Source organism: Rutilus rutilus (genome assembly GCF_951802725.1).
Source record: "Rutilus rutilus genome assembly, chromosome: 1".
Lineage (NCBI taxonomy): Eukaryota > Metazoa > Chordata > Actinopteri > Cypriniformes > Leuciscidae > Rutilus > Rutilus rutilus.
Genome location: NC_140209.1, coordinates 41208040 through 41235402, shown reverse-complemented (window position 1 = coordinate 41235402; position 27363 = coordinate 41208040). Strand labels below are relative to the sequence as shown.

At 40.9% G+C, this 27363-nt stretch overlaps 1 protein-coding gene across 1 annotated transcript in view; it reads right to left on the bottom strand.

Moving 5' to 3' along the window:
* The window catches only part of LOC311299655 (uncharacterized protein), a 424501-nt gene that overhangs the window by 26581 nt on the left and 370557 nt on the right, over window positions 1–27363 (bottom strand). Inside the window, exons 3-4 of the mRNA XM_084423370.1 lie at window positions 3173–3219; window positions 449–751 (exon numbers count right to left, since the gene is read on the bottom strand). Of these exons, the coding sequence (XP_084279496.1) occupies window positions 449–751; window positions 3173–3219 (350 nt within the window). The remainder of the gene's footprint in view (window positions 1–448; window positions 752–3172; window positions 3220–27363) is intronic.

The window sequence follows — 27363 nt, the reverse complement described above, 5'->3', positions numbered from 1 at the left end:
ACTTATTATTTTTTTCTTTTTCCTTTATCTTTTGTTTATAAAACAAGAAGAAATCTCATATGCCATTGTATTCCCTGGCATGAGGTCAGAGAAAAAGTATTTCTAAAGGACTAAGCATATTATGTACTTTTCTGTTCTGTTTTTTAGATCTTTAGCCTTGCTGTTCTCAGCTAGTGTAAAACATTTACTGTCATTAGACTTTGATAAAGGACAACTGCTTGACATGCACAAAAATATAAAAGCAGGTTCATTGGTATTAAAAAAGTTCAATCAATGATTTTACAAAACTATAAGAGTGTGCTAAAATGTCTATTCAAACATGAGCCTCCACGAAGAAACAATATCCCCACTGCAATATACAAAACACTGAACCCAACAGCAATAACAAAGAGACACATAGCTAAAATGTAACATGTAAAATGTTAGACATTTCAGAGATGTGACTTACCTGGTGGAGCTACTTTAGCTGTTTTAGTGCCTTGGGAATTTGAAGCTTCACATGTGTAAGGGTTTTGAGGATTCCAGTCGCTTTTCTTCACACGCATATGGCTGATTTTGGTGTAGTCTCCGTCACTCCCGAACGCTGGATACTGCACGAAAGTATTCAGGTCTTTCTTAGTATCCTTCCATTTGAAAGTGAGTGAGTCCGCAGGTGAGAAACCTCTGGCCAAGCAGCCGACGGTGACGAACCCATCAGAACCAGCAGAACACTGAGACAGGGCGAAGATTGACTTCGGCGGAGATGGTTGAGCTGTAGAGACATTACATCTTTCTCAGACAATAAACTACAACATAACGCAACATAGGCCAACATATACAACACTATTAGGCCATGTCAAAAGAACGAATGAATAAATGAATGAATGAATGAAAAATAAAAAATAAATTGATTGAGATTACATCGCTATCTTCGCTTTACATCAGAGTCCTGTGGCCATGTTGATAAACTGCTTAAGGCTACCTTGAAAGTAAGTCATATTTTCTTCTTCTTTAAGACTGGTCATAACTTTTTTCTTTTTTTTTTAAGTAAGTTTAACAAGTAAATTGGTCTAATTTAAATAAAAAAAGTAAGACTGATTAAGCTACCCCTTGGTTAACTGTTGGTCAGTCTTAGTCGGTCGCGAAAAACCTAAAATTTCTGAATTTCAGAATTCTAAATTAGTGGAATTTTTTTTTTTCTTACACTCTTAAAAATAAAGGTTCCAAAACATTAAAGGTTATTCATGGAACCATCAATGTAATTTAAGAACCTTTGTTTTTAACAGTGTAGATGCTGTATGTCATATAGCATATATGTACAGTCATATTTATTATCAGACATAGGCCCATAGGCTAATAAATAAAAGATTATCTAAACGAATAATAATTTATTAGGCTACTGGATAATGACTGCATAATGACTTTTTCATTTTGTTTCAAATTAAACAGTTCTTGTAACTTATGAAGTGTAAATTAAAAAACAAATTTAATAAAAATTCCAACCATTTGAGAATTTTAAATAAAAGCATTGTATAGCAGTTTGTAACTTTGAACTATGAAATCATATGAAAAAAAAACGAAAAATGCATCATTAAAAAATATAGCTCCCAAAATACTGCAAACAAACACCACTAGCACTTCTAAAAGTTCCGGATTTTTTATTTTATTATTTTATTGTGCTAGAAATAATTTCTTGAATAGCGGTTGTTAAACAAAAAACTTTATTTTAATTCTCCAATTGTCCTCTTCATGCATTGACAGATAAAGGCTACCTTTCTAAATCATTAAGCTATACGCCAGTTTATTATTATTATTATTATTAGTATTGCTATTATTTTATAATATCGGGATGCAATCAACAACTTAAAATATACACATTATATTAGTGGATATCAGTGCATAAAGTTAACGAGACGTTACAGTTCAGTTGGGATTTTTAGTCTTATATTTATGTTCCGGCTGTTTTCAGCGGCTATTGAGCAGTTTAAGGTAACACATGCGAGAATAATGTACAACGAAAGGAGTCGTTTAAGAATAACTACTGTTGTATTTTTGTTCGTTTTTAACATGAACAATATTACAAAATTATAGTCTTTTAAATCTAATGAAATGGACAACAGCTAAATTAAGACAGTTTGCTATAGAAAACTCTCTTAAAGATATAATAAAAATAAATAAATAATAAAATACACGTGAATTTTTGTAAGATACAAATGTCCTTGCAATTAATCATAAAATCTTACTGTTTGTTACGGTGACTTTGGTGCCGCTTCCCCAGTAGTCGAAAGCCCAGTTACACAATATATTTTTAATGTTACAGTATAAAAATACAACGCTCAGAGTCTGTTGAATGACCTGTAGCCAATTCCTTGTTTTATTTGAATGCACAAATACAATTATTTCGCATTTAATTATTCATAATCGGAATATTTGCGTTTCTAAATTACTTTAGACTGTGTCCTGACTTTAATTGTCTAATCGCATAACATGAAAATCTCGACATTGAAATGTTGCTTTAATGTAAAAAACAAACAAACATTTTTTTTTCGACAAAATAACTGCCACACATTTATCGCAGGCTACTTAAATTAGATTTTGATTTGGTAGGTGGATATTTTTCTTACCTGACGAGACAGTGACCATTGTTCCTTTCCCCCAGTAGTCAAAAGCATTGTCACACTGACATTTTACCAGGGGATATTGTACAAAAATAGCAGCTATGTCATATGTTTACCTCTTAACAAGTAGCTTTTATTTATTATTAGCCTATATAATCCACAGACTGAACTATTTAGACTTTTATTTAGCCTTAGACAAAACGAAGAAACTAGAACGGACATTTACATTTAGCCAAATGTTTAAAACGTGCCAAGATTATTGAGAGGATTCTTTCTTACCAGATGTCACTGTGACAGACGTGCCTTTCCCCCAGTAGCCAAAGGCAGCATCACAGTGATACTTTTAATTTCTTCAGTGCACAAAAACACAAACGATCTTTTCCATATTAGCCAACCTTAAAACCTGATTTCTTTCGTAATTTATTGTCAAATTATCCATGATTTTTTTTTTCTCTGACTAAAAAGTGTTGTTAATAAGTGAATAATCGGCTCTAGAAATAGGTTTCATAGCTATGCATAACGATTCATATTTTGCTGTTTGGTTCGTAAGCTATTTTATTAATTTGACTTCTTACCTGATGTTACAGTCACCGCTGTTCCCTTTCCCCAGTAGTCAAAGGCACTGTCACAGCGGGAAGGTTCACGATAAGAGCCATACCATAACTACAATAATACATTTTCATAGGCAATATTTTGTCTAGGCCGACGTTCTCAAAACGATTTAGTTTGATACGTTATTTGCACTTTCATTAATCGGAGTTTTAGCTACGCGTTATTTAGTTACCGTTACCGACGCATCTTTCCACTGTTAACCAAGGTAAACATTGTAAATACGTCTGCATGTCAGTTTTGTGACAAGAAAGACTACCTGATCTTCCAAAATAAGTTAAAACAATCAAACAAACAAAAAAGTAAATAACAGAAAATAACGGCAATAACTTACCTGAGGAAACGGTGACTTTGGTCCCTTTCCCCCAGTAGTCGAAGTAATCGACACAGTGACTGATGCGTTTGAGTTACTGACCAAAAAACCCACACGAAGCAGCGATGTTCATGTGATCAAAAGAACTTTGGTCAGAATAAATGGATCCAGTGAAAACTTATCTCGCCTTATATTGTTCACAGCTGATCTATATGTCAGAAATATTTGCAGCACTTATGTTGCATTAGCCTTTATATTCAAAACATGATGACCCTGAAATTAGAAAGCAATTTTTATAGGATAATAATCTGAACCAAACTCTTCCTGCTTCTGCCCTCAGTACAGATGTGTGCTTGTATTTACTAATAGGCCCAATTAAATAGAATAAAACATATTTTGAACGAAAAATCATAATACAGTTGTGGTCAGAATTAATGTCACCCCTGGAAAATATAATAAAAAATGGCTGTAAAAAATAAATCTGCATTATTTATCCTTTTGATCTTCATAAAATAAAATAAAAATCACAAAAATCTAACCTTTCATTGAAGTAAAAGAATTGAAAGTGGGGGGTCAATCACATTATAAAATAAATGCTTTTCTCCAAAATACGCTGTTCATAATTATTGGCTCCCTGTTATTAAATACTTTTGGCAACCTCCGTTTCCCAAGATAACAGATCTGAGTTTTCTTCTATAATGCCTGATGAGTTTGGAGAATAACTGACAAGAGATCAGAGACCATTCCTCCATACAGAATCTCTCCAGATCCTTCAGATTCACAAGTTCATGTTGGTGCTTCTTCTGTTCAGTTCACCCCATTCATTTTCTATAGGGTTCAGTTTAGGGGACTGGGACGGTCATGGCAGAAGCTTCATTTTGTGCTCAGTTACCCATTTTTGTGTTGATTTTGATGTTTGTTTTGGACCGTTGTCCTGATGGAAGATCCAACCACGGCCCATTATAAGATTTCTAGCAGAGGCTGTCAGGTTTATATTTTGTATCTGTTGTGATGTATGATTAAGGGAATTTGGCCTTTGTGTTTCCTCATATTTAAACTGGGGGAAATATTCTGTTCAATTATTAATATAAGATTGCAGAACTTTCTCAAAACTCACAAAATTCTGGACAAAAGTCAAGTTGGATTTCTGCCCAAACACAGAACAGTATGCCACTAGAATGCCTGATCTAAATCCGTTCTAGCGATAACTTGTAGCTAACGTGAGCTGTTTTAGTGTTATTATGTGGTAGCTTTATGTAGAATGCTAAAACCCGCTGCTATATGCAAGGTAAGATTAAATTAAATTGTATATTGTATATGTAAATTGTGTATATTCTAATGCTAATATTGGGGTAGAAAAACAGTCAAGCAAATGTCTTTGTTCATTTCAAATATCTTGGATTATTTCAATTCTACAATCTGCATTTTATATAGGCCTATTTCATATGTTTTTCTTATTTTTTTTGTTATTTTATGCCTTAGTTAATCCTTATCCTTCAGTGAGAAAATAGAAAGCATCAGAAACACAATTGTAAATGTACAATCTTTAATGGTGTCTTATGATTCAGCCTCAATTAACGCCCCTCAAGAACAACTACAGCGCTTTACAACTATAGGACAGGAAGAGCTAAATAAAGTTATCATTGCATCTAAACCAACAACATGTTTATTAGATCCAATACCCACTAAACTACTGAAAGAAGTGTTACGTGTAGTGGCAGAGCCTCTTCTCAATATTATTAACTCGTCTTTATCTTTAGGTCATGTTCCAAGATTATTCAAGTTGGCAGTTATAAAACCTCTCATTAAGAAACCACAATTAGATCATAATAACAAATTACAGACCCATTTCAAATCTTCCATTTATGTCTAAAATATTAGAAAAAGTTGTGTCCGCTCAATTGTGCTCTTTCTTGCAAGAAAATGATATCTATGAAAAATTTCAGTCAGGATTCAGGCCGCACCATAGCACAGAACCTGCGCTCGTTAAAATTACAAATGATTTACTTCTAGCTTCTGACCAAGGCTGTATCTCAATACTAGTTTTACTCGATCTTAGTGCTGCGTTCGACACCATAGATCATAAAATACTCTTAGATCGACTACAAAATTACACTGGTGTTCAGGGACAGGCATTCAACTGGTTTAGATCGTACTTATCAGACCGCTACCATTTTGTCTGTTTAAATGGGGAAAAATCGAAGATAATGTCAGTAAACTATGGAGTGCCGCAAGGATCTGTGTTAGGCCCTCTGCTATTCTCAATATATATGCTGCTGTTACACCCCTGGAAAGGGGAATAATGAGTAATAAGACACAGGACACGGTGTTACTTCCCTCACGTCCAGTGTAATAATGCATTTCTTTTACAAGAACAATAATTCAACAATACATTACAAAGTTATTACTAAATGCAAAATCAGCACTAAATAAACACTTTACACTAACCGACAAAATATCACTGCAAAGTGCAAATGCAACTGATTACTTTAAATACGTGGAACAGGCTGTATTATTCCTCTTATATCCATAGAAGCTGAACAGACTAATTAACAAACATGAATTTAATTATTCTGATATTTAACACACCTATAACCACACTGGTAGTTTAGCAATTAACATCACTCTTCTCAACTACACAGAATAATATAACATATCCCAGTTATTTATCATTAAACACATCTTCTCTTTAAGTGCTGAACACTGCACATGAACCGTATAGTTGTCTATCACCACCATGCGATGTACACCACGTGATGCAGCTAGCAAAATGACTATAGTGGAGCTTACGTTAAGCAGCACTTACTCAAAACAATAACAATTATAAAGACAAATTTGACTTCTAGCTTATTTCTTAGACTACAGAGGACATAAATACAGACATAAAATGCATTAATAAACAGATTTTACCTGGAAAGGGGAATAATGAGTAATAAGACACAGGACACGGTGTTACTTCCCTCACGTCCAGTGTAATAATGGACGAGCAGGCGCAACACGCTTCCCTTGCGATACATCAGGCATAATCAACCGATTCCCGATCAACAGGCGAACTCTTAAACACAAACTTTGAATAGCAACCACATGAAAACAAGGTGCAACAATAAATGAGCAGAGTAACTTTTAAATAATGCCGTTTTTGACACGTTATTGTGCTAATGCATCATCTTATGACTCTTTAACTTGAAGACCAAAGTAATCGCTAATAGATCATTAAATCAGGAAATCACAGTGCTATTACTCTTACCAGTATTCTATTTATGGGCATGAATTATGATGTGCTCTTCACCCTTTTTTTTTAAGTACTTCTATGAATTAAAGCAAATTGCTTATTTTCCTCTTTTAAACACTTTTTAAACTTTTCTGACTGTAAACATTCTCATAACCATTACACACTCCCCTTCAACACAAATGTCGTCCTCGACATTCAAATATTAAAGCAGTCCCAATAGCAGTAGTGCATACAATGCAACCGTACACAGTCCATATAAAGGCATTTGGCCACCTCAAAGTCCTTGTGTTTTTGCAATGGAGTGTGTGTTGGATCACAATTGCTTGAACAGTCCATTGTGAATGTGTTTATATGTTTTTCTTCAGAGTCACAAGTGTGTGTGTGTTTCTGGGCATGTTCCATTTGTAAAACAGTTTTGAAGTGTATGTGTGTGTGTGTTCAATGTCCCAAGGGTCCATAAAAGTGAATGTGTGTGGATGTGAAACAGTCTATCAAATGTTTTTAAATCACCCATACAAGAAAACAGGGTGATAGGTGGGAATCTGATCAGGATCTGGCCACATGGCCCCGGGTTGGTGGGGTCCATAGTGTTGCACAGGATCACACCTGTATGTGGGCCTGGCTGGGAGTCCTAGGCTGTAACAAGCTGGAAAACCAAGTTCATCATAGGTGAATCGCTTTGGGGGTCGTCGTCCTCTCCTTGGCCGGTCTTGGAATTGTACATTCTCACTGTGACTTTCACATGGGGGAGGTGACATAGGTGGCAGTACAAGGCTGTCTCCAAGAGTCTCCAGCTCCTCAGGTGCCTCCTCTCTGCCCTGTGAATCAATCCTGCCATGTTCCTCCTCAAGCTTCAGCACCTTGTCATGTTCCTGTCCTTGTTCATCATGTGCTCTAGTGGACTCAGTGTCTGCTAGCTGATAGGTGGATTCCTCCTCATCACATGTCTGTGGAGCATCACATGTCCTGTCCAGAAGGGGCTGTGGAGGTGGGTAATAGAACCATTCATCCTCCGAGTCCTCATCGCTGTCATTCTGTTGGCTATTAGTTTCCTGTTCATTTGTCTGTTTTGAAGATTTTGAAGACTTTCTCATGTACTCTCTGTGATCAGGCGTGCCGGTTTCTGGTGTCAGACGGAATAGTATGTCGACTGGCAGCCTTGGGGTCCTCCCAAAAAGGAGATAAAAGGGGGAAAAGCCAGTAACTTCACATCTTGTACAATTGTATGAAAAAACTAATTTGTTCACTGAGTCTTTCCAGTTTGATTTCTCCTTCTCTGTGAGAGTTCTCAGCATCTGTATGAGTGTGCGGTTAAAACGCTCAACCTGCCCATTACCTTGAGGATGGTATGGCGTTGTTTGCGAGCCTAGTACTCCAGATGTCTTTTTCAATTGTGCCAGAAGCTGGTTTTGGAATTCACCTCCTTGATCGTGATGAATACGTTGAGGAAACCCGAACCTTAATGCGTAATCATTAAAAAGTTTATCTGCCACTGTTTTTGCTGACTTGGATGTTGTGGCGCAGGCTTGGGCGAATCTGGAGAAATGATCTATAACAACTAAGATATACTCGTACCCGCCTGCACACTTGTCAACATGTAAGAAATCAATGGACACTAACTCAAAAGGCTGGGTTGTCACAATATTAGTTAGGGGTGCCCTAGTCTCTCGAGTGGGTTTATTTTGTTTCAAGCATGAACAGCTACGAGTCACATAGTGGTCGATGTCACGCTGCATATAAGGCCAAAAGAAGCGCTCTCTTACCAGTGAGGTGGTTCTGTCGACTCCTTGGTGCCCCATATTATCATGCAGTTCCTTCAAGATGGTTGCCTTGTACTTGTCAGGCAGAACAAGTTGTGTTCGGGTAGCTGTTTTTCGACGCAGGACACCGTCATCATCTAAGGTGAGTTTTTCCCATTCACTGATGAGCCTTTTACTCTGTGAACTGAATGATTTCAGCTGTTTACTGTCAGGTTTTTTGTTCAACTGACGACACTCAATAACTGGGCTGATATTTTTGTCTTCTTTCTGGGCTTGACAAATCTCTGATGGAGAGAGAGGCTGATGCTCCGGCCTACCAATTTCATTGCATTGAATGGACAGTGCCATTGACCACACAGCGTTGGAATCTGGGTCCTCAACTGCCTGTACAACAGCTTGTACTGAACGAGATGACATTTCCTCAGTACAGTGTTCCATCATGGCATCCAAATCCAATGGCATCCTTGAGAGAACGTCGGCATCCGTGTTTTCTTTCCCGGGTCGATATCGGATAGTGAGGTGAAAATCCGCCAATTCAGCAACCCACCGGTATCCAGTTGCATTTAATTTTGCTGTGGACAAGACATAGGTAAGCGGATTGTTATCCGTATACACAGTACAGGATGAGCCTATTAAATAGTCTCTGAATTTTTCACACACCGCCCATTTAAGGGCGAGGAACTCCAATTTCCCGGAGTGGAAATGGTAGTTTTTCTCAGGCTCAGTGAGGGTTCGGGATGCATATGCTATTACACGCATTTTTCCTTCCTGTTCCTGATATAAAACTGCCCCCAGACCTAGATTGGAAGCGTCTGTGTGTAGGACAAAGGGTTTGTTAAAGTCAGGGAAGGCAAGGATTGGCGGCTCTACAAGGTGATCCAAGAAATCCTCCTGCATGTGCTGATGTCTCTCTGTCCATACAATGGGGTGGTTGGAAGATGCCCCACTTTGTTTTCTTTTATTCTGTCTTGCTCTGGGGCCACGTTTGTCATTCCTTTCTAAGTCAGCAGGAGCTTTCATGAGGTTATAAAGGGGGGCAGCGATTCGAGAGAAATCTCGGATATACTGACGATAATAACTGAGGAGACCCATGATGGCTCTTAGTTCTCCCACTGTGGCTGGTTGCTTGTCTTTTAGGGCTCTGACAGCTAGGGTATCAGCAGGGTCGATTTTACTGCCCTCTGATGAAATGACACGCCCAAGGTAGTGAACCTCTCGTCTAAATATCTCACACTTGGCTGGTTTCAACTTTATACCCTGTGCTCTTAATCTTCTCAGCACAGCCCTGACATGTTCTACATGGCTCTCAAATGACTTACTGAACACCAATACGTCATCAAGATAAGGAGTGCAAATTTCATCCCTGAGCCCCTCCAGACATTCTTCCATGCATCGCTGGAAGGCGGCTGGTGCGTTCATTAAGCCGAAGGGTATTCGGATCCATTCATATAGGCCCCAGGGAGTCACAAAAGCAGTGAGAGGCTGGCTTTCTTCTGCCATGAATCCCTGATGGTAAGCTTTTCCCTGATCTAACAACGAAAACCATGAGTTCCCTCCCAGGCCGTCCATGATGTCCTGCACCCTGGGAATGGGCTGGCGGTCTGGTACAGTCTTACGGTTCAGCTCACGGTAGTCTATGCAGAGACGTAGGCTTCCATCTTTTTTTCGAACACACACAACGGGGGAAGCATACGGGGAAGTGGATTTACGCACCCAACCTTGTGTGATGAGGTCATGAAGGTAGTTCTTCATCTCTTGATAGAGGGGTTTTGGTACAGACAGGTAAGTTTTGGCCACAGGTTCAGTGTCTTTCAGTGAGATGGAAAGCTGCAGGTTCTCAATGGAGCCGATGTCGTCATCAGACATGGAAAAGGACTCTGACTCTTCTCTCAACATTCCTTTAACTATTTCCTTTTCAGTGGGACTAAGATGGTTCAAGTCGACTGGAGGATCCCAATCAGTAGCAGATGTTTGTTTTTAACTGACTTCCATATTATTTACTGTTACTGGGGGAGCAGAGCAGGTGTGTTCCAACACTGTTGCTGGGTACACTGCTTGAACTGGCTGTGCTGTCCCAATAACTGTCCTGCCAGTAAGTACTATGTCATGATCTGTTGGGTTTTGCACATCCACAACTATGAACGTTTTTTTCCCTTTACTCAGTTTCACAAGAGTGTCAGTGAATTCTAGACCCTCCGACCACTGCGGGATTACACTAGGCTCAAAGATCAGTGTTGTCTCTTCTTGCAAAGGAGGTGTCAAAACACGGCACTCCACCTTTACAGATGTATGTTTGGGGACATTTACATTCTCTCTGGTCATTTTGACAGCATACTCCAGTGATTGCTGTTCAACAGCAACTCTCTCAACAAATACTTTAGCATCCTCCATTTCAAAACCAGAGAAAGCTGCTTTAACAGTTCTGATTAGCTGCTGGTTGTCATTGGCTTCATTCTGCTGTAACTCCGTATCAATAATAAGGCCAATAACATTTGAACCTATAATAGGTCGAGCAAGAGTGTTACCTTTAATCACCAAGGTGGGAACAACAACTTCCGTTGTAGGGATTCCTGCACCTGCAGTTAATTTGAATGCAACCTCAATCCATCCACTGTACGGCATGTCTTCACCATTAGCTGCAGTCAGATTTAAAGTGTCATTAGTTTCAACGATTTCAGAAATATGTCTCAGTGTCACATGTGGTAAGTGATCTGCTTTCCATTGTTCACTAACTACAGTCACTTGTGAACCTGAGTCCCACAAAGCTCTAACCTGCTGGCCGTGGATGTGGCAGTCTATCAGATATTTTTGTCCAACCAATGGTGCAACTTTAGCTTGTCTTTTCTTTTGTGATTTGGCTTGGACTGTATAACACAAGATTTTTGGACATTGACTTCTGTGAAGAACCCAGTGCTCATATTGACATGCCTTGGAACAATACAACACGTTTTTACATACCGCACATTGTCTGAGCCTCACATTTTTTCCACGTGCACCACAGCGTGCACATAGTTGGGGCACTGATGATGAAGTGGTCACTCCCTGCCCCGCTGGGGTAACCCTTGCCCGTTTAAAGGACCTCCTCTGAGGTGGCCTGATCTTCTCATTCTGCAACCGGCTGAGAAGTGTTCGCTGCTGCCACACCTAAAGCAGTGAGTGCAGTCTTCCAGATTTTCCTGGTGACAGCCATAGCATCTCCTCCTATACCGCAGTGTAGCTGTGGGATGAGAGTGTTGGTTGTCATACCTTTGGTTCGGTGGAGGGTAGCTGTGCTGTACTGTAGGGGCTTGAGGGTAGCCATATTCTGCTGCAGGAACCTGAGGATAGCTGTGCTGTGCTGCAGAGCTTTGAAGGTACCTGTGTTGCATGGTAGGGGATTGAAGATAGCCTTGTTGTACTGCAGGTGCTGGGGCTGCTCTGTGTGTCAGTGGTGGGTCATTGTAGCCTGATGTCAGCTGAGGTGAGATGCCATCTAGTCCTGATGGTGGATTTGGGTGCAGCTGCAGCTGTTGGAAAGAGGGCTGCTGCATAGACTCTTTAATAGAGGACACTTCAGCTTTAAGGTCTTTCAGAAGGGTCATGTTAGCTTTCATCTCCTGCAGTTCTGAAAGAATATCAACCTTATTCTTACTTTGACTCAGCTGGCTTGTCTTTTCCTTATTCTCAATTGGAGTCTGGTTAGAATGAGCAGCATGAATGGTTACAGGCCGCTGTGGTGCTGTCATCTTCTTCTTATCCTGCCTCTCACTTTCATAAGCACAGGAAATATTTAGTTTCTCAAACAAGAGTTCATCAGAAATGCCAGCTTTCTCCAGGAATGGCTGGAGGTCACGTTTTACGTTATCGTTCTGCAGGCCGGTCATAACTGTGTGGAGGAACATGTTCTGCACGAGCACTGGATCATATCGTAGGCCTGACTCAGATTCTTGTGAGGCAAACAGAATCTTCTGTCTTAAATCTAGAGCGCGGATAAGGAAGCTCTGAGGTGTCTCTTTCATGCTCTGGACTTCAGAAGACAGCTGTTTATATAACTCTGTTGCACTCTTTTCTTGGTAATGACAACGGAGTATCCTTCTCAGGGTGGGCAGTGTGAGGTTACTTTTCCCCTCTAGATAACTGCGCAACTGCATCCCAGGAACAATGGCTCTTATGACAGCATCAACAATCTCAGTCTCTGGCAGCCCTTTGAGAAGACCATGCTCGATCTGCCGTGCTAAGCTGGAAAACGGGAGACGATCTTTCTGTCCTGGTTCCCCAATTTGTCCAGATATTTTAAATTCTTTGTGCCAAGGAGGAGGGATGTGATCCAGTGATGAACCTGATGCTGCCATTCTGTGGCTAGGTTTGGTGGCCTGGACCCTCTGTTCACCTTTAACATTTTGTGGTAGCTGTACCTGGGGAGGTCTGCTTTCTGTTGGTGCATTGTCTTGTGTGTCATCAGGCTGATTTGGGTTTTTATTTGGTGATGCTTGAGGCTCACTTGCGTGGTCAGCTGCTGTCTGAGCCTGTAGCTCAATTATTTTGTCTTTAAGGCAGAGGAGCATCGCCATTCCCAAATCTTCAAGTTTCTGTAACTCTTCGCTTTGCAGATGGTTACTTATCATTAAGATGAGTGATGTTCTGTTCTTTCCTGCCACATGCTCCAATTCTGGCCCAGCAATGATTAGAAAATCACACAGTTCTTTTAGGCTTTCTACTGGTAGTGTACACAAAAGTCCTATTATTTCCAACTGCAATGTCTCTACTTCAACGGACTCCATTTTTCTTGCAGCAACGATCTAGTGTTCAGTAGCAGCAGTAACTTGTGTGCTTAACTTTGACAGAAGCGCTTCTGGTACCTTGGGTTCACCTCAGATTGCTTTTGCTTTTAGTTGTAGACACTCGAACTGCCACCGTCTTATCCACTCGATGTCGCCTGCCTGGGTAAGTTGAAGGGGACTGAATGAGAGCTTGGGACGTCTGTTCTTGGCAGAAGTCGGACCCTGCTTCACTCAATCCCAGCGGTGCCTCCAGAAAATGTTACACCCCTGGAAAGGGGAATAATGAGTAATAAGACACAGGACACGGTGTTACTTCCCTCACGTCCAGTGTAATAATGCATTTATTTTACAAGAACAATAATTCAACAATACATAATATTACAAAGTTATTACTAAATGCAAAATCAGCACTAAATAAACACTTTACACTAACCGACAAAATATCACTGCAAAGTGCAAATGCAACTGATTACTTTAAATACGTGGAACAGGCTGTATTATTCCTCTTATATCCATAGAAGCTGAACAGACTAATTAACAAACATGAATTTAATTATTCTGATATTTAACACACCTATAACCACACTGGTAGTTTAGCAATTAACATCACTCTTCTCAACTACACAGAATAATATAACATATCCCAGTTATTTATCATTAAACACATCTTCTCTTTAAGTGCTGAACACTGCACATGAACCGTATAGTTGTCTATCACCACCATGCGATGTACACCACGTGATGCAGCTAGCAAAAGAGCTTACGTTAAGCAGCACTTACTCAAAACAATAACAATTATAAAGACAAATTTGACTTCTAGCTTATTTCTTAGACTACAGAGGACATAAATACAGACATAAAATGCATTAATAAACAGATTTTACCTGGAAAGGGGAATAATGAGTAATAAGACACAGGACACGGTGTTACTTCCCTCACGTCCAGTGTAATAATGGACGAGCAGGCGCAACACGCTTCCCTTGCGATACATCAGGCATAATCAACCGATTCCCGATCAACAGGCGAACTCTTAAACACAAACTTTGAATAGCAACCACATGAAAACAAGGTGCAACAATAAATGAGCAGAGTAACTTTTAAATAATGCCGTTTTTGACACGTTATTGTGCTAATGCATCATCTTATGACTCTTTAACTTGAAGACCAAAGTAATCGCTAATAGATCATTAAATCAGGAAATCACAGTGCTATTACTCTTACCAGTATTCTATTTATGGGCATGAATTATGATGTGCTCTTCACCCTTTTTTTTAAGCACTTCTATGAATTAAAGCAAATTGCTTATTTTCCTCTTTTAAACACACAGAATTACATATAATGAACTTTTCTGACTGTAAACATTCTCATAACCATTACACTGCCACTTGGTAATATTATAAGAAAACATGGAATTAATTTCCACTGTTATGCTGACGACACTCAATTATATATTTCATCACGACCAGATGAAAACGCTAAATTATCTAAATTGACAGAGTGTGTTAAAGATATAAAATACTGGATGACGTGTAATTTTCTCCTATTAAATTCAGATAAAACGGAGGTATTACTTATTGGTCCAAAAAACTGCCCACAAAACCAAGATCAAGAAAATATGATCATATAACACCAATTCTATCATCTCTACTTTGTATCAATTACAAAGTATTGCTACTGACCTATAAAGCCCTAAATGGTTTAGCTCCAGTGTATTTAACGGAACTTCTATCGCCCTACAATCCATTGCGCTCTTTAAGATCACTAAATTCGAGGCTTCTGGTCATTCCTAGGATATCTAAGTCCACTAAAGGAGGGAGGGCGTTTTCACATTTAGCTCCTAAACTCTGGAATAGTCTTCCTGATATTGTTCGACGTTCAGACTCGCTGTCCCAGTTTAAAACTTGATTAAAGACGCATCTCTTTAGCCAAGCATTCACATAATGATTACCTTTTATACTACAGTTAAATCGGATCAAATGCATTAATATTATGAACAGCAGCTATGCTAATTATTTCCCATCTGCTTTTCTGTTGTTATCTCGGGACGCTAGGTTCGTCAGCTCCAGTTTGTATCCAGCCTCTCATGGAGACTTCAGATGCCCCAACACCCGTGAAGAGACGACTGGACGCCTGTGAAGAGACGACTCAACGCCAGTGATGTTATGCCCTAAATTAATACATGATTAACTAACTTTATTTTTCTATGTACATTTATGAAATGCACTTTCTGTAAAGCTGCTTTGAAACAATGTGTATTGTGAAAAGCGCTATACAAATAAATTTGAATTGAATTGAATTGAATTATCCTTAACTTTATTCTTATTCTTGTATTTTACTAGCCTGGTTCTACCAGACTCTCGTACATTTCATTTGTACAGAGAGTCTGGCCTCTCTCCATTGACAAGCGTTAACTTCCTTGTAGGCGGGTATTCTGTTGAAGTTTTAAACTATTGGATCTGCCCAGAGTCACTCTGGATCTGCCATAACCAATCGCTAACCTTTGGTTGTGACGTAACCCTACAACTCAAACTAACACAACATCAACGTCATCGTTCTCAGCCACTTCCTCTGTTCGCTGATTGGGCCGCCAAAAATTTGGCCGGAGAAAACCAAAGAATACACCACAATCCCAGACGTAGTACTGAAGGGAAATAAAATTGAGCGGAAGTACGCAGGAGGGCAGAACCAGGCTAGTATTTTACTGGGTCTACTATTGTATCTATTGTTTCTTTTTTGCCTGTAAAGCACTTTTAACTGCATTGATCTGTTTGCTATATAAATACAATTTGCTTGCTTGCTAACCATTTTTCTGCTGTCTGGTCACCTTAGCTAATCCCACTCCTTTGCCCATTTTCAGTTATCCGGGTGTAACGCTCTGCCAAGATGGCGACAGCAGGCTCTGCCCACTTTGGGCTTAAAAAATTCTCTTCAGAAACCTACGGATGACATCACAGACACTACGTCCATATTTTTTATTTATTTTTGCCCCATGGACCTGCCTGTCCAACTGGATGACCATACCCGGGACCTAGTCAACCTGTCGTGTCAAACTCACTACCCAGACCACTCGCTCCGTGTCTTTTATTACACCAGCCTTATAGCGAGCAGTCCAAGGCACACCAGTGGATAGTCCACGGCAAGATTTTGCAGTGTTTGTGGAGTGGGTGCTGGTATGTGGCGGATCTCCATTTACCATCTGCCCAGCTGAGAAGGACATCGCTAGCCCCACTCCGCACCCAGAGACCAGGCAGCCAACAGCCATGATCAGGACGAAGATTATGAGCCCACCGCAGACGGAGAACCTAGGCCTGTAGCGAGAGACAAACCAGAGCCAGAGTCTTACCAGGTTTGTGTGTCGGCTACATCGAGCGTTCCTGTGGGGCTGCTCGTGGAGTTGAGGGGAGGGAGTGGAAACCCTGCCCGCATGTCCACAGTCGAGGTGATGCTGGATCCGATCTCTGTAGACAGTTATGGTGTGAATGAGTTTAAAAAGGATGTATCCCTTTTTCTCCAATCCCCACTGGTCCCGCCCAGCTCAGACTTATCTGTGTCTCCAGAATTCCCGCCCAGCCTCCCTCTCCTACCTCCTCTACCACAGCCAGCTAGTGTGTCAACCCCGCTTCCGCTGGTCCCTTTCAGCACCCCAACTCATCTATCTACCCCGCTGCGCTGCATGGATGCACAATCTAGCTTCCAGTCATCACCTCCGTCCTGACAAGAGAATCCCTGGGCTCCATGTCAACCCTCCAAGCCCTCACTCGCTCCTGCCGTCTCCTCCATTCCAACTGGGACTCCTCCACCAGGGCCGTTTCAGGCATAGGCAAACTAGGCAGTTGCCCAGGGCGTAAACAGCTTGGGGGCAGCAGTGAGAGCCCCCACCCCACCAAGATATTTTTTTTTATTTATATGTATTTTATTATTATTATTATTATTATTATTATTATTATTATTTCTATTATATTATATTTGCACTAAGTGCCTGTCTTTTTGGCAAAAAGATACCGCCTCTAAATATCTACAGTGGCATAGGGTGTAGGGTGTAGGGTCCTTGAAAGTAGCTTTTGACGCGTTCGACCTGAGTTCGAATCCGCCTTTTGCCGAACTCGCTCTTCTCCCTTTTCCCAACACATGAGATGTAAAATGTACATGAAATGGCTTTGTGGTTTTATAAAACAGCAAAAGAATAAAGTATCCTATATAATATGGCATTCTGTTTGTGCTGCCTGATTTAAAAAGAAGTGTGCACTTTGCTCACGTGATCAGCATGGTGATATGGAGTTTTCTCCAAATTAAAAGCTCGAGGGTTTATTTCTTGCAAGTGAAGAAATTAGGACGAAAGTATTGTAAATTTCCTATAGAGTAATGTAAAATATACTTTTGAAATATTCATTTTCATTTATACAGTACATTTATAGGCTATATGGATTTTACATCATAGGAATATTTATATAAATCATAAACACCAGTGATAATGTAATTAAGACTTGAGACTCTATATCATAACTAAAAAAGATGTGTGAGCCCTCTTTAATGTCCAGGCATGTAATTTAGACTTGAGACTCTATACTGTATCATAACTAAAAAGGGTGTTTGAGCCCTCTTTAATGTCCAGGTAAGTCAATGCTTTTTCTTTGTTCATTGTGCACAGTTGATGGATTGAAGCCGGTTGAAGCTCTTAATTTCAAACTCTCAAAGTGCACCAGATTGATGCATTTAACCTTAAAATGTACAATATTTTCTCGCCTAGGGTGCCAAAAAGGCTGGAAACTGCCCTGTCCTCCACTGTGGTCTCCATCTCAATCAGTCATCACCATGGTGTCATTGAGGGCTTCTCCACCATGGCTCCTCCCTTCCTCAACGCTGCCATGGTATTCCATTCTGCTGGTCTCTGGCTCCCTTTTTCCACTCCTCATAGACTGCTTTGTCTGCTCCTAACTGTGTTTGTCTCTTTCCTGTTCCTCGTCCTCCTCAGTTGGACTGTTAAGGCATGACGATGCACCTTTCTGGAGGGGGCGTACTGTAACATATATTCTCTGTTTTGATTCTGTTTTCCTGTTTGCCCTGTCATTTGACCTAGTTTCATGGAGTGTGCCAGTTTGTTCCCTTGATTATTATTCCATTCACCTGTTGTTCAATTAATTCATTTAGCCTGTGTATATTCCCTGTTTTGTTCAGTTCTTTGAGTCTTGTCTTGGTTATGATGGTGGATGAATTTCCCCCATGATTCTTATATGTATTTTTAGGATTATTGGATTAAAGACTTTTGATTGAGCTATTCGTCTTCGTGCACTTACTTACACATTGACTTGTGACAGTGCACAATAAAGTTCAAGTACAAGTTCATATTTGCTTGCAGAGTATATGGTTTAAACAAAGTAATAATAACATGCTTGATGCAAAAATATACAAAATCAAAAAGACTACTGTTAAACATACAAGGGGTGGTTTCCTGAACAGAGATTAAGCCTATAGACTAAAATTGCCCTTTAAACCAGATTAGCAGAAATTTGCTTTTTCGGTCAAGGCTTTAAATAGTCCTAGATTTAGTTTAGTCCAGAGTTTAATAAGATGATTTCCTGGAGGAAGACTAGATTTCCTCCAGGACTAAATCAAGGCTTAAATTAAACCTACCAGGAGGCAGGTGTAACTTCAGATGAACATTGTGTTTCAAAGTGGACACGTGTATTACTTGGATACACACACACACACACACACACACACACACACACACACACACACACACACACACACACACACACACACACACACACACACACACACACACACACACACACACATATATTTATTACAAACAGACTTCCAGCATTTCTTTTCTTTTATTCCATAGCTGGTGTGTGCAGTTTATTTAGCTTGCTTAAAAATAATTTGCTCTTGTTTAGTAATTTTTATTTTTATTGCAGTCTTTTTCTGATTCCATTGTTTCCTTGGATTTGCTTCTCAGTTCCATGCAATTTTAAGCTTTTCTTGGTTCATTCCATGTTTTATAGGCAACCTCTATCATGATAATTCAGATTAGCACAGTTGGTTTTAAATTAATCTGGTTTATTTTAGTTCAGGACTCCATAGTCGAGGTGTAACTAATCCGTACCCTTAATCTGTGTTAGAGAAAGCCATTTTTTAAGACACGATTAACTATTCTAGAATAAGGCCTACTCCTGGCTTAAATTAAACCCTGTCCGGGAAACCGCCCCCAAATGTCAGTGTGTATCTAGAGAAGATAAGCATAAGGTTATTCTAACAGTTCAGTCAGGAGCTCAGAGAGGTTTCATTTTAACAGTATCACCAGGAAACACCTGCATATTTGTGGGAAGAATCTATCCGGTCTTTTAAAAATATCTTACACAAACAGTCACAGTTAGCCATTTCAGTTTCAATTTTAATTGTGGTATTTAGTTCAGAAAATACAATATAAAGATTGGATTTTAAATACCAACAGCTCTAAGATTATCAACAGAACAATCTCATTTACTCCAACTAAACTGTGTGTCTGTCTCATATTTTGTTTCTTTTTTGAGTTTTACTTACTCCCAAAAGTTTGTTTATATATATATATATATATAGGTCAATGTAAATACATCTGACAAATCAATTGGATAAACACAGTAATTTAGGTTTACGAAATAAAACAAACAAAATTATTACAGTGTAATAGTGTAATTGTGAATGGAGATGCAAAGGTTTTCACGAGTTCACACTTACACATAATTTGAAGGGGTAAAGTTTAATGCGTATTTGGTGTGCTGTCCGGAGGGAGGGCTCCGAGCTCGGAGTTCGGCCCGAACCCAGAGTACTCCCCCCGTATGTAAGTGTTTAGGACTAGAAGCATGGAGAAGGGGTGGTGGAGGGATGCTGCAAAACTGTCAATGGTATAAGTGACTTGAAAAATTCTTTGCTGGAATGCCTGACTGTTGGAGAACAGATTTGAGGTGTTTCTGGAACCAAAAACGTGTCACAGGTTTTTGGGATTCGTCTAAAAACAGGGGTTCCAGGGGAGATTTAGCCTGGGGACTTCTCCATTGCAAATATGCCAGAATTGACTGGTATGGTTGGATTTGCGAAGCGAGGTTAAAAATGTAGATGAAATGACCTTTTTTGGTTTGGTCAGTTTTACTTTGTTTAATCAAATATGAAATGGTTTCGCCGTCTAGTACTGGTAAGTCTGAAATGGTGGGGTGGATTTTTGGGTCAAATTTAGAAGTGATGGCGAGTTCCGAGCATCTAAGAAAACCAAAAAAGGCTAGGATAAACATAGCATCGAGTGTGCGAGCAGAACCGAGGGGCTGGTAGCCTGTGCGGAGGGCCTGAATACATTTGGTGAGAATGTCTAGTGTTATGGGTTGTCTGGCGTCGGGGCGGGTGGGCTGGGATCTTTGAATCCCTTTAATCAGGAGGGAGGTTTGTGAATTGTTTATCTCCGTGGAAGGAGCGCTGTACATCAATTTATGGAAAAACTGGATGTCGCTCAAATAACCTTTAATGGACCCGACTTGTAGACCCTTAAAGATGTTAAGGTAGGAGGTAAAAGAGGTGATTGAAAGAAGAGAAAAATCAGGGAAAGGCAAGTTATAAGAGACATGGAATGTTTTAAAACATCTCCAAGCAGTAACTTAGGATTGAAGGGTCCTGGGAGATACTGCTTGGAGGATAGTGTCGAGTGATGCGTCAAGCAGGGGTTTTAACGGGTGGGTTACGGGAATATTAGTTCTGAATAGCGAGGAACTGGAGTTGGGAATTGATCCGCCTCTGGAGCCAGCATCCTGAATTTCTGAAACAGAAAACAAGACAGAGAGTCAGCGATTTGTTTTTTTGACCCAGGGATGTGTTTAGCAATGATAATGAATTGGTCGCAAGCTGAAATCCAGATGAGACGCCTTAAGAGTGGCATCAGAGCGGGTGAATGGGAACGGCCTTTGTTAATGCAATGCACTGTTGCGTCATTGTCGCAATGCACTAAAACGCTACTAGAGGCCCATTCTTTTCCCCACAGGAAAACTGCTACTATGAGAGGGTAAAGCTCGAATAGAGCTGAGGATTGAGATATGTCCTGGAGCTGTGGTGGCCACGGAGCCGCAAACCAACGACCTTGATAAAATCCCCCGAACCCGATTGAGGGGGCGGCGTCTGTGAACAATTGGATGTCGGTGGGGAATGAAACAAGGTTGTTGTAGAAAAAGGATAGGCCGTTCCACTGTTTTAGAAATGTTAACCATAGCCTGAGTTCGTTGAGACATGCTTGAGTTATAGAAATGCGGTCTTCTAGCGAGTGGACAGAGGACACGAGTGAGAGGAGATGCGAGATGAAGGGGCAGCCCTGTGGGATGATGCGCATTGTGAAGTTTAGATGTCCGAGCAGGGACAGGAGTTCGTGTTTTGAAAAATTAGATTTTTCAAGGGAAGTAGAAGAGACGAGGATTATTCGGTCGATTTTTTCTTTGGGGAGGGATGCTTGGAATTTGTCTGAATCCAAATTAATTCCTAGGAACTTGATAGATGTTGCAGGGCCCATGGTTTTTTCCTGTGCGATTGGAATTCCTAGCTCAGAGAAAACGTTTTGTACCGTGAGGATGTGCACGGCTGGGATAGCATCGGGAGGCGAGATTACTAGAAAATCATCTAGCAGGTGAATGAGGTAAGGAATGGCGTAGTTGTTCGACAAGATCCAGCAAACGGCTTCTGATAGCATGTCAAATATTTTAGGGCTGCTTTTGCATCCGAATGTTAAACGTACTGCAAAATAATATTTCCCGAGCCAGCGAACTCCAAATAGGTGCCATGAACCTGGACGGATAGGCATTTCTTTGAAAGCAGATGTAACGTCGAGTTTTGCAAGCCAAGCACCCAGACCTGCGATTTTGATCATGTCGATAGCCTGATCTATGTCGTGGTATTTGAGCGAAAATTCATCAAGAGGGATCAAGCTGTTTATGCTTGGGAACGGGGAATTATGCGGGGCTGACAGGTCGATTATTAGACGTTTTTTTTACCCGAGAATTTCCTTGTAGCCACTCCAATGGGGCTGATACGAAACAGATTAAATGGAGGATTGTCGAATGGACCGATCATGAAGCCTGACTCAACTTCTTTTTTGATCAGTTTGTCTACAACTTCTTGTCTACAACTTCTTGTCTTACAACGTTTTGGGAAAGCGGGCATTCTAAGCCGGGTTTAAAGCCGTTTTTTAAACCTGACAGCAGATAATCAGTAAATTCGGCATCCGGGTGATGAGCTAGTTCGAAGTGCATCCGCGAAATATTCACAGGAGTTGACTTGAAGACTGGACATACAATGCGAGCATGGGCGCCGCCACTAAAGCTGCAGATGTGCATAAACCGGCAGCGCGATCTTTGACATTTGCCCGCGTTGAAATGATTACAAGGCTGCCTGCTTTCATCAAAAGCAGAGTCCTGTATTGCGCTGGTGGTTGCAGCACGCGGCACATAGCTGGTGGATTTAGCATTGCTTAGTATGCGCACTGATTCCATTGTGCGACTCGCACGGCACTTTGGCTGAAAAAAGTTTATGGTACATGTAGAAATGCCCGCCCCCATAGGACAGCGCGATCTCGGCAATGATTGCTTGATAATCGTTCAGTTCGCGCCGCCTGTGGGGGAAGGCTGAACAGATGATTTCAGTGAAACATGAAAAAGCGATCGTAAATTCGGGAAATGAAAGGACGCGAGATGAGTGAGTGTTTGTGTTTTTCAGGGTAACTGAGAAATCACCACAATCCACTTGGCGGTCTGATTCAGCTGCAGGGTGGAGAGACAGCAGAGAAGATAAGTCTACATCCGCACCTGAGAGGATCTGAGCGCGAATGGATTGGGAAACTGGTGGGGGTTCCATAGCAACTGCGTTGGACGGCACGTGCATCGGAGTGGCTGTGAAGAGAGAATATGGTGATTTAGTTTGTATGATAGAGCTGGGAAGGGTATAATCCGGGGCTGCGAATGTCGGCGGTTGGGCTGGGACGGTTACCGCATTACCGCAATACCGCGGTCACGTGACACCTACCGCGGGTCTGAGCTAGTCACTGTCATCACCGCAAAAAAAAAAAAAAAAAAAAAAAATTTAAACACTGGCCTTCACATGTGTTCACGTTGTGTCTAATGACATGGATTCATTGATTCTAATGACATGGATTGTGTCTAATAACATTGTGTCTTACATGGATTCAAGGTTTTCTAAACAAAACTTATCATCAAAAGATGGAACAAATCTGACCTTTCGCAAGTTCGCAAGTTGTTTCATGACACATAATAACATTCCATTCGTAGGCTATTTACTATAACCCCTTATTTACTCTCTGTGGCGTGTTACGGCTGCGACGCGGCTACCGGAGCTGATCGCGCCCACTCTAGTCAATGCTTGTTTACAACAGCCACGACGCGGCGCGTTTCAGAAGCGTCTCTCAGCGCCGCTTCGATAAAGATAGGCGCCTAGTCTATTTTCGACGGACGCCGCGTCCAAGCCGGAAAAAAAAAGGAAAAAAGTAAAAGCAGGATCAGCTTTTAATTGCACGTGCTTATTTAACAGAATTCTCTCACGTGAAGACCGCATTTGTCAACCCTCGCGGAGTCGCGGCAAGTCCACACTCACAGCAGAGTAATCTTGACGGCACTTGCAAGAAAATGGATAAGTAGGCTACATAATCAAATTCACAAATATTACACCATTTAAACATTATTAAAAATACATAGGCTACTGAGTTACTAAAACAATATTTGTCAAAGAATACACTTGTATGTTCACAGTTTGAACGTTCTTGTTTCCATTTGTTTAATTTCAAGATCTGAGGTGAATTATCCATTGTTACTTTTACAGCTACAAAGCTGGAGCACTAAACAATATTCAAAGTCACATTGCATGCTTTAACATTAAATAAAGCACATAAACACTACCTGAGATTATCATTGACACTTTGTTTGTTGTTCCAGCCGCAACGTGCAGAAAAAAAAAAAAACTTGGGGAGGGTGGGGAGGGGGGTTGAGGTTTAAAGCGGTTTACCGCAATACCGCGGGAATTTCTTGCTTTTCAAACGCGGTAAGAAAAAATTCATACCGTCCCAGCCCTAGTCGGCGGTGCCCTTGCAATTGGATGACCTGCTGAAGATTGAAAAGGAAAGTTAGTTGGAGGATGTGAGGGATGATATCAAGCACTGTGAGCTTGAGCTGCAAGCGGAGGCGGGCCCGCGCTCGTTTGAGTTACTGGAGCTGCAGGCCACTGGAAATGGGCGGGGTTGTAACCTGTTGGTTAGAACTGTTGACATTGTTGGGTCTGTGATGCTAGCGGCGATAGCTTCACGCTAGTGTCTGCCACTGGAGCTGGAGGCCACTGAAAAGGAAAAGGGTTATGAACAACGGGAGAATAAAACTGAGCGGCTGTGCCTCATCGAAAGGTGGTAGTGGACCTGCCATGGCGAAATCTGGAGCTTGGCCCAGGCTCGCTGAGGGCCTGTTGCTGCGGCGACTCGATGGCCGAAGCGAGCCGCATCCTGTGCGGGAAGACGACGGTGGTGACTGGGCAGGCGAATTTTGAGCCCTGTGGGCTTTGCTCTGCCTGTGAGTCGTCTTGGGAGTTGACTGAAGGGAGACATACAGAGCATACAGCTCCGCTTTACTAATTTTCCTCGAAGCTTGTAAGTCTGAGTTACCCAGCGCTTGCCTCAGTCCAGCTACGGTCCATTTCCCGATGGGTGGGATCGTCGGGACGGCCGAGCGGTAGGAGGAAGCTGGGGAAGAAGATGGGAGTCTTGCCGGGGGGCGGCGAAGACTGGTCTCTCTGTTCGGGCCGGTGTGCGTCCGCGAGGAGAAGCCGGGGGCTCAAGTGCGACGACCGGCGTAGAAGGGATGACCGTGGGATCGGCGGAGTGCGAAGGTGCATCCCTGGTGATGTTTACGTCTTCGTCGGAAGAGCTTGTTTGAGACATAGCTGCTAGTATGCTGCAAAACTGTCAATGGAATGAGGTAAGACTGCTGAGTATATTGTAAAGGCAATTTTCAAAAGTTAATATCAAACAGCATCAGAGGTGTAAGAAAACTTTCAAGAGACAAAACTGTAATAAAGAGAAAAGTTTTTTTTCAATGAGGATTCTTTTCACAAAAGCCGCAGCCACCCAGCTTTGAAATAGAATACCCATTAGACACAACAAAACATAGACATTTTATACAGTTTCTTGGCAAAAGAACTCCTCCTTCCAGGTTTCTTGTAAATTTCCAGAAAGATACCCCCTATCTTCAGCTAGTTCGGACTGGTTTCTACCCCCTGGTGCAGGTCACACTGTTCTTTGTCCCTGAGACACCCAAAGGCCTTCATCTATGACCTAAATTGCCTCTCGCTTCCCTGTCCCCCCTCAGCTGCTAGAAAACCTCACATAAACATATGATTAAACAGTTTGGAAACAAATGATTATAAGAAATGCTGAATTTTCCAAAACAATTCCTCCTCTTTATCATTCTCTGATAAACGTATTAAAGGAAAATTTACCCTTGTCTTCTAATTTCTTGATCAAACATCATTACATCATTACATTTCAAGAACAGAATTGATTCAAGTCTTTACATCACAGTTATACTCTTCATGTCTGACTTTTATATACCTGATCCTTTTACTTGGACCTTCATTAAAATTTAGAATGAAAAAGCTTAGGCTGTTTTTGTAAGGATAGGCCCTCTATGTTATAGCAAACAAGTAAAGGTTTATTCTGAAACCGGGCTAGATGAATAAGCACTGTTGTTGCATCCCCAATACTATAGACCGGACCCTCAGTTACCTCAGTATAAACAAGAAATAGTATAGATCACATTAGTATGGAAAAAAATATATCAATTCATAAAACACTGGTTGATTTGACTCTTAAAAAGATGCAAAGAAATAGTATACATAAAAATCCCTCATTTCAAACCCTTCCACTTGTACGTCACCTCGTAACACGGATGACCGCTGTTTTTAACCTTCTGAACATATCATCATTCTTACAATGGAAAAAGAAATAAAAATAATGAAACAATACTAATAATAAAAACAGTGAATAGAGCAGTCAATCATTGACATCAAAACCTAAACAATCAAAGTTTAGAAAATCCCTTTCCTGGTCCCAGGAAGGCAACAAAAAGAAAGAAAACACATTTAACTCATGTCTGCATACACGTCATCGCTGTCATAATCATCACATTGCTCTCCATCAGTTATTGGGTACAGAGTCAGTTTCACTGCTTGGACTGACGTGCTAACCGTCCCTGCCCTGATCAATCTCTGCACTAAGCTGGAAAGGCACTTCATAATGCATGGTAAACAAAACAGAATCAGTAATCCCATACCCACAATTGGCAAGACAGTTTGGATTATTCTATAAAACCACCCTGACCATGCAGACATCAGCCACCCCACCCACTCACTACCAGTAGCTTTAGGCGGCTCTTTTACAGCTTTTCTCATGTGCTCGATGATATTGGTTATGTTGTCACTGTAATCAGGAATATTAAAACAACATGATACCCCCAACATTTTACAAACTCCACCCCTCTCTGCCGTCAACATGTCCAAAACTAATCTATTTTGAACGAGCGCCTCGTGCACTTGTTTCATCTCATCGTTTATTAATGTAAAAGCATTTTCTGTGCTGTTGGCTATTGCTAATACTGTCCATGCTAAACCATTAATTTTGTTGATTGCTACCGTTGTACCCACCCCCAGGAAAATTGACCAACCTATATTTGCCCCTGGCGTCGTCCACGGGTCTGTCAATGTATACCCTGCATAGCTATTTGGCAAAGCTTCAGGCAAAATCTTAACATCTCGTTTTTCTCTCTTACCCACTTTGCTTGGCAAATACACAGAAGTTCCCACATTCATTAAAGCTGGGTAACAGCACCCTGACCAGTCCTTTTTTGGCAAACTGTGATATGGTCTATCACCACAAACCCACACTGCGGCTGGTGAGCTTTCGCTCGGCTTGTTGAATGGGCATTTAAAGTTAATTTCTTTGTCATTAATGTTTGCTGTGCAATTGTTCATTGTCCCGTCCAACACATTGATCTTAATTCTGCAATCTGACCACCCAATTTTCAAGGGT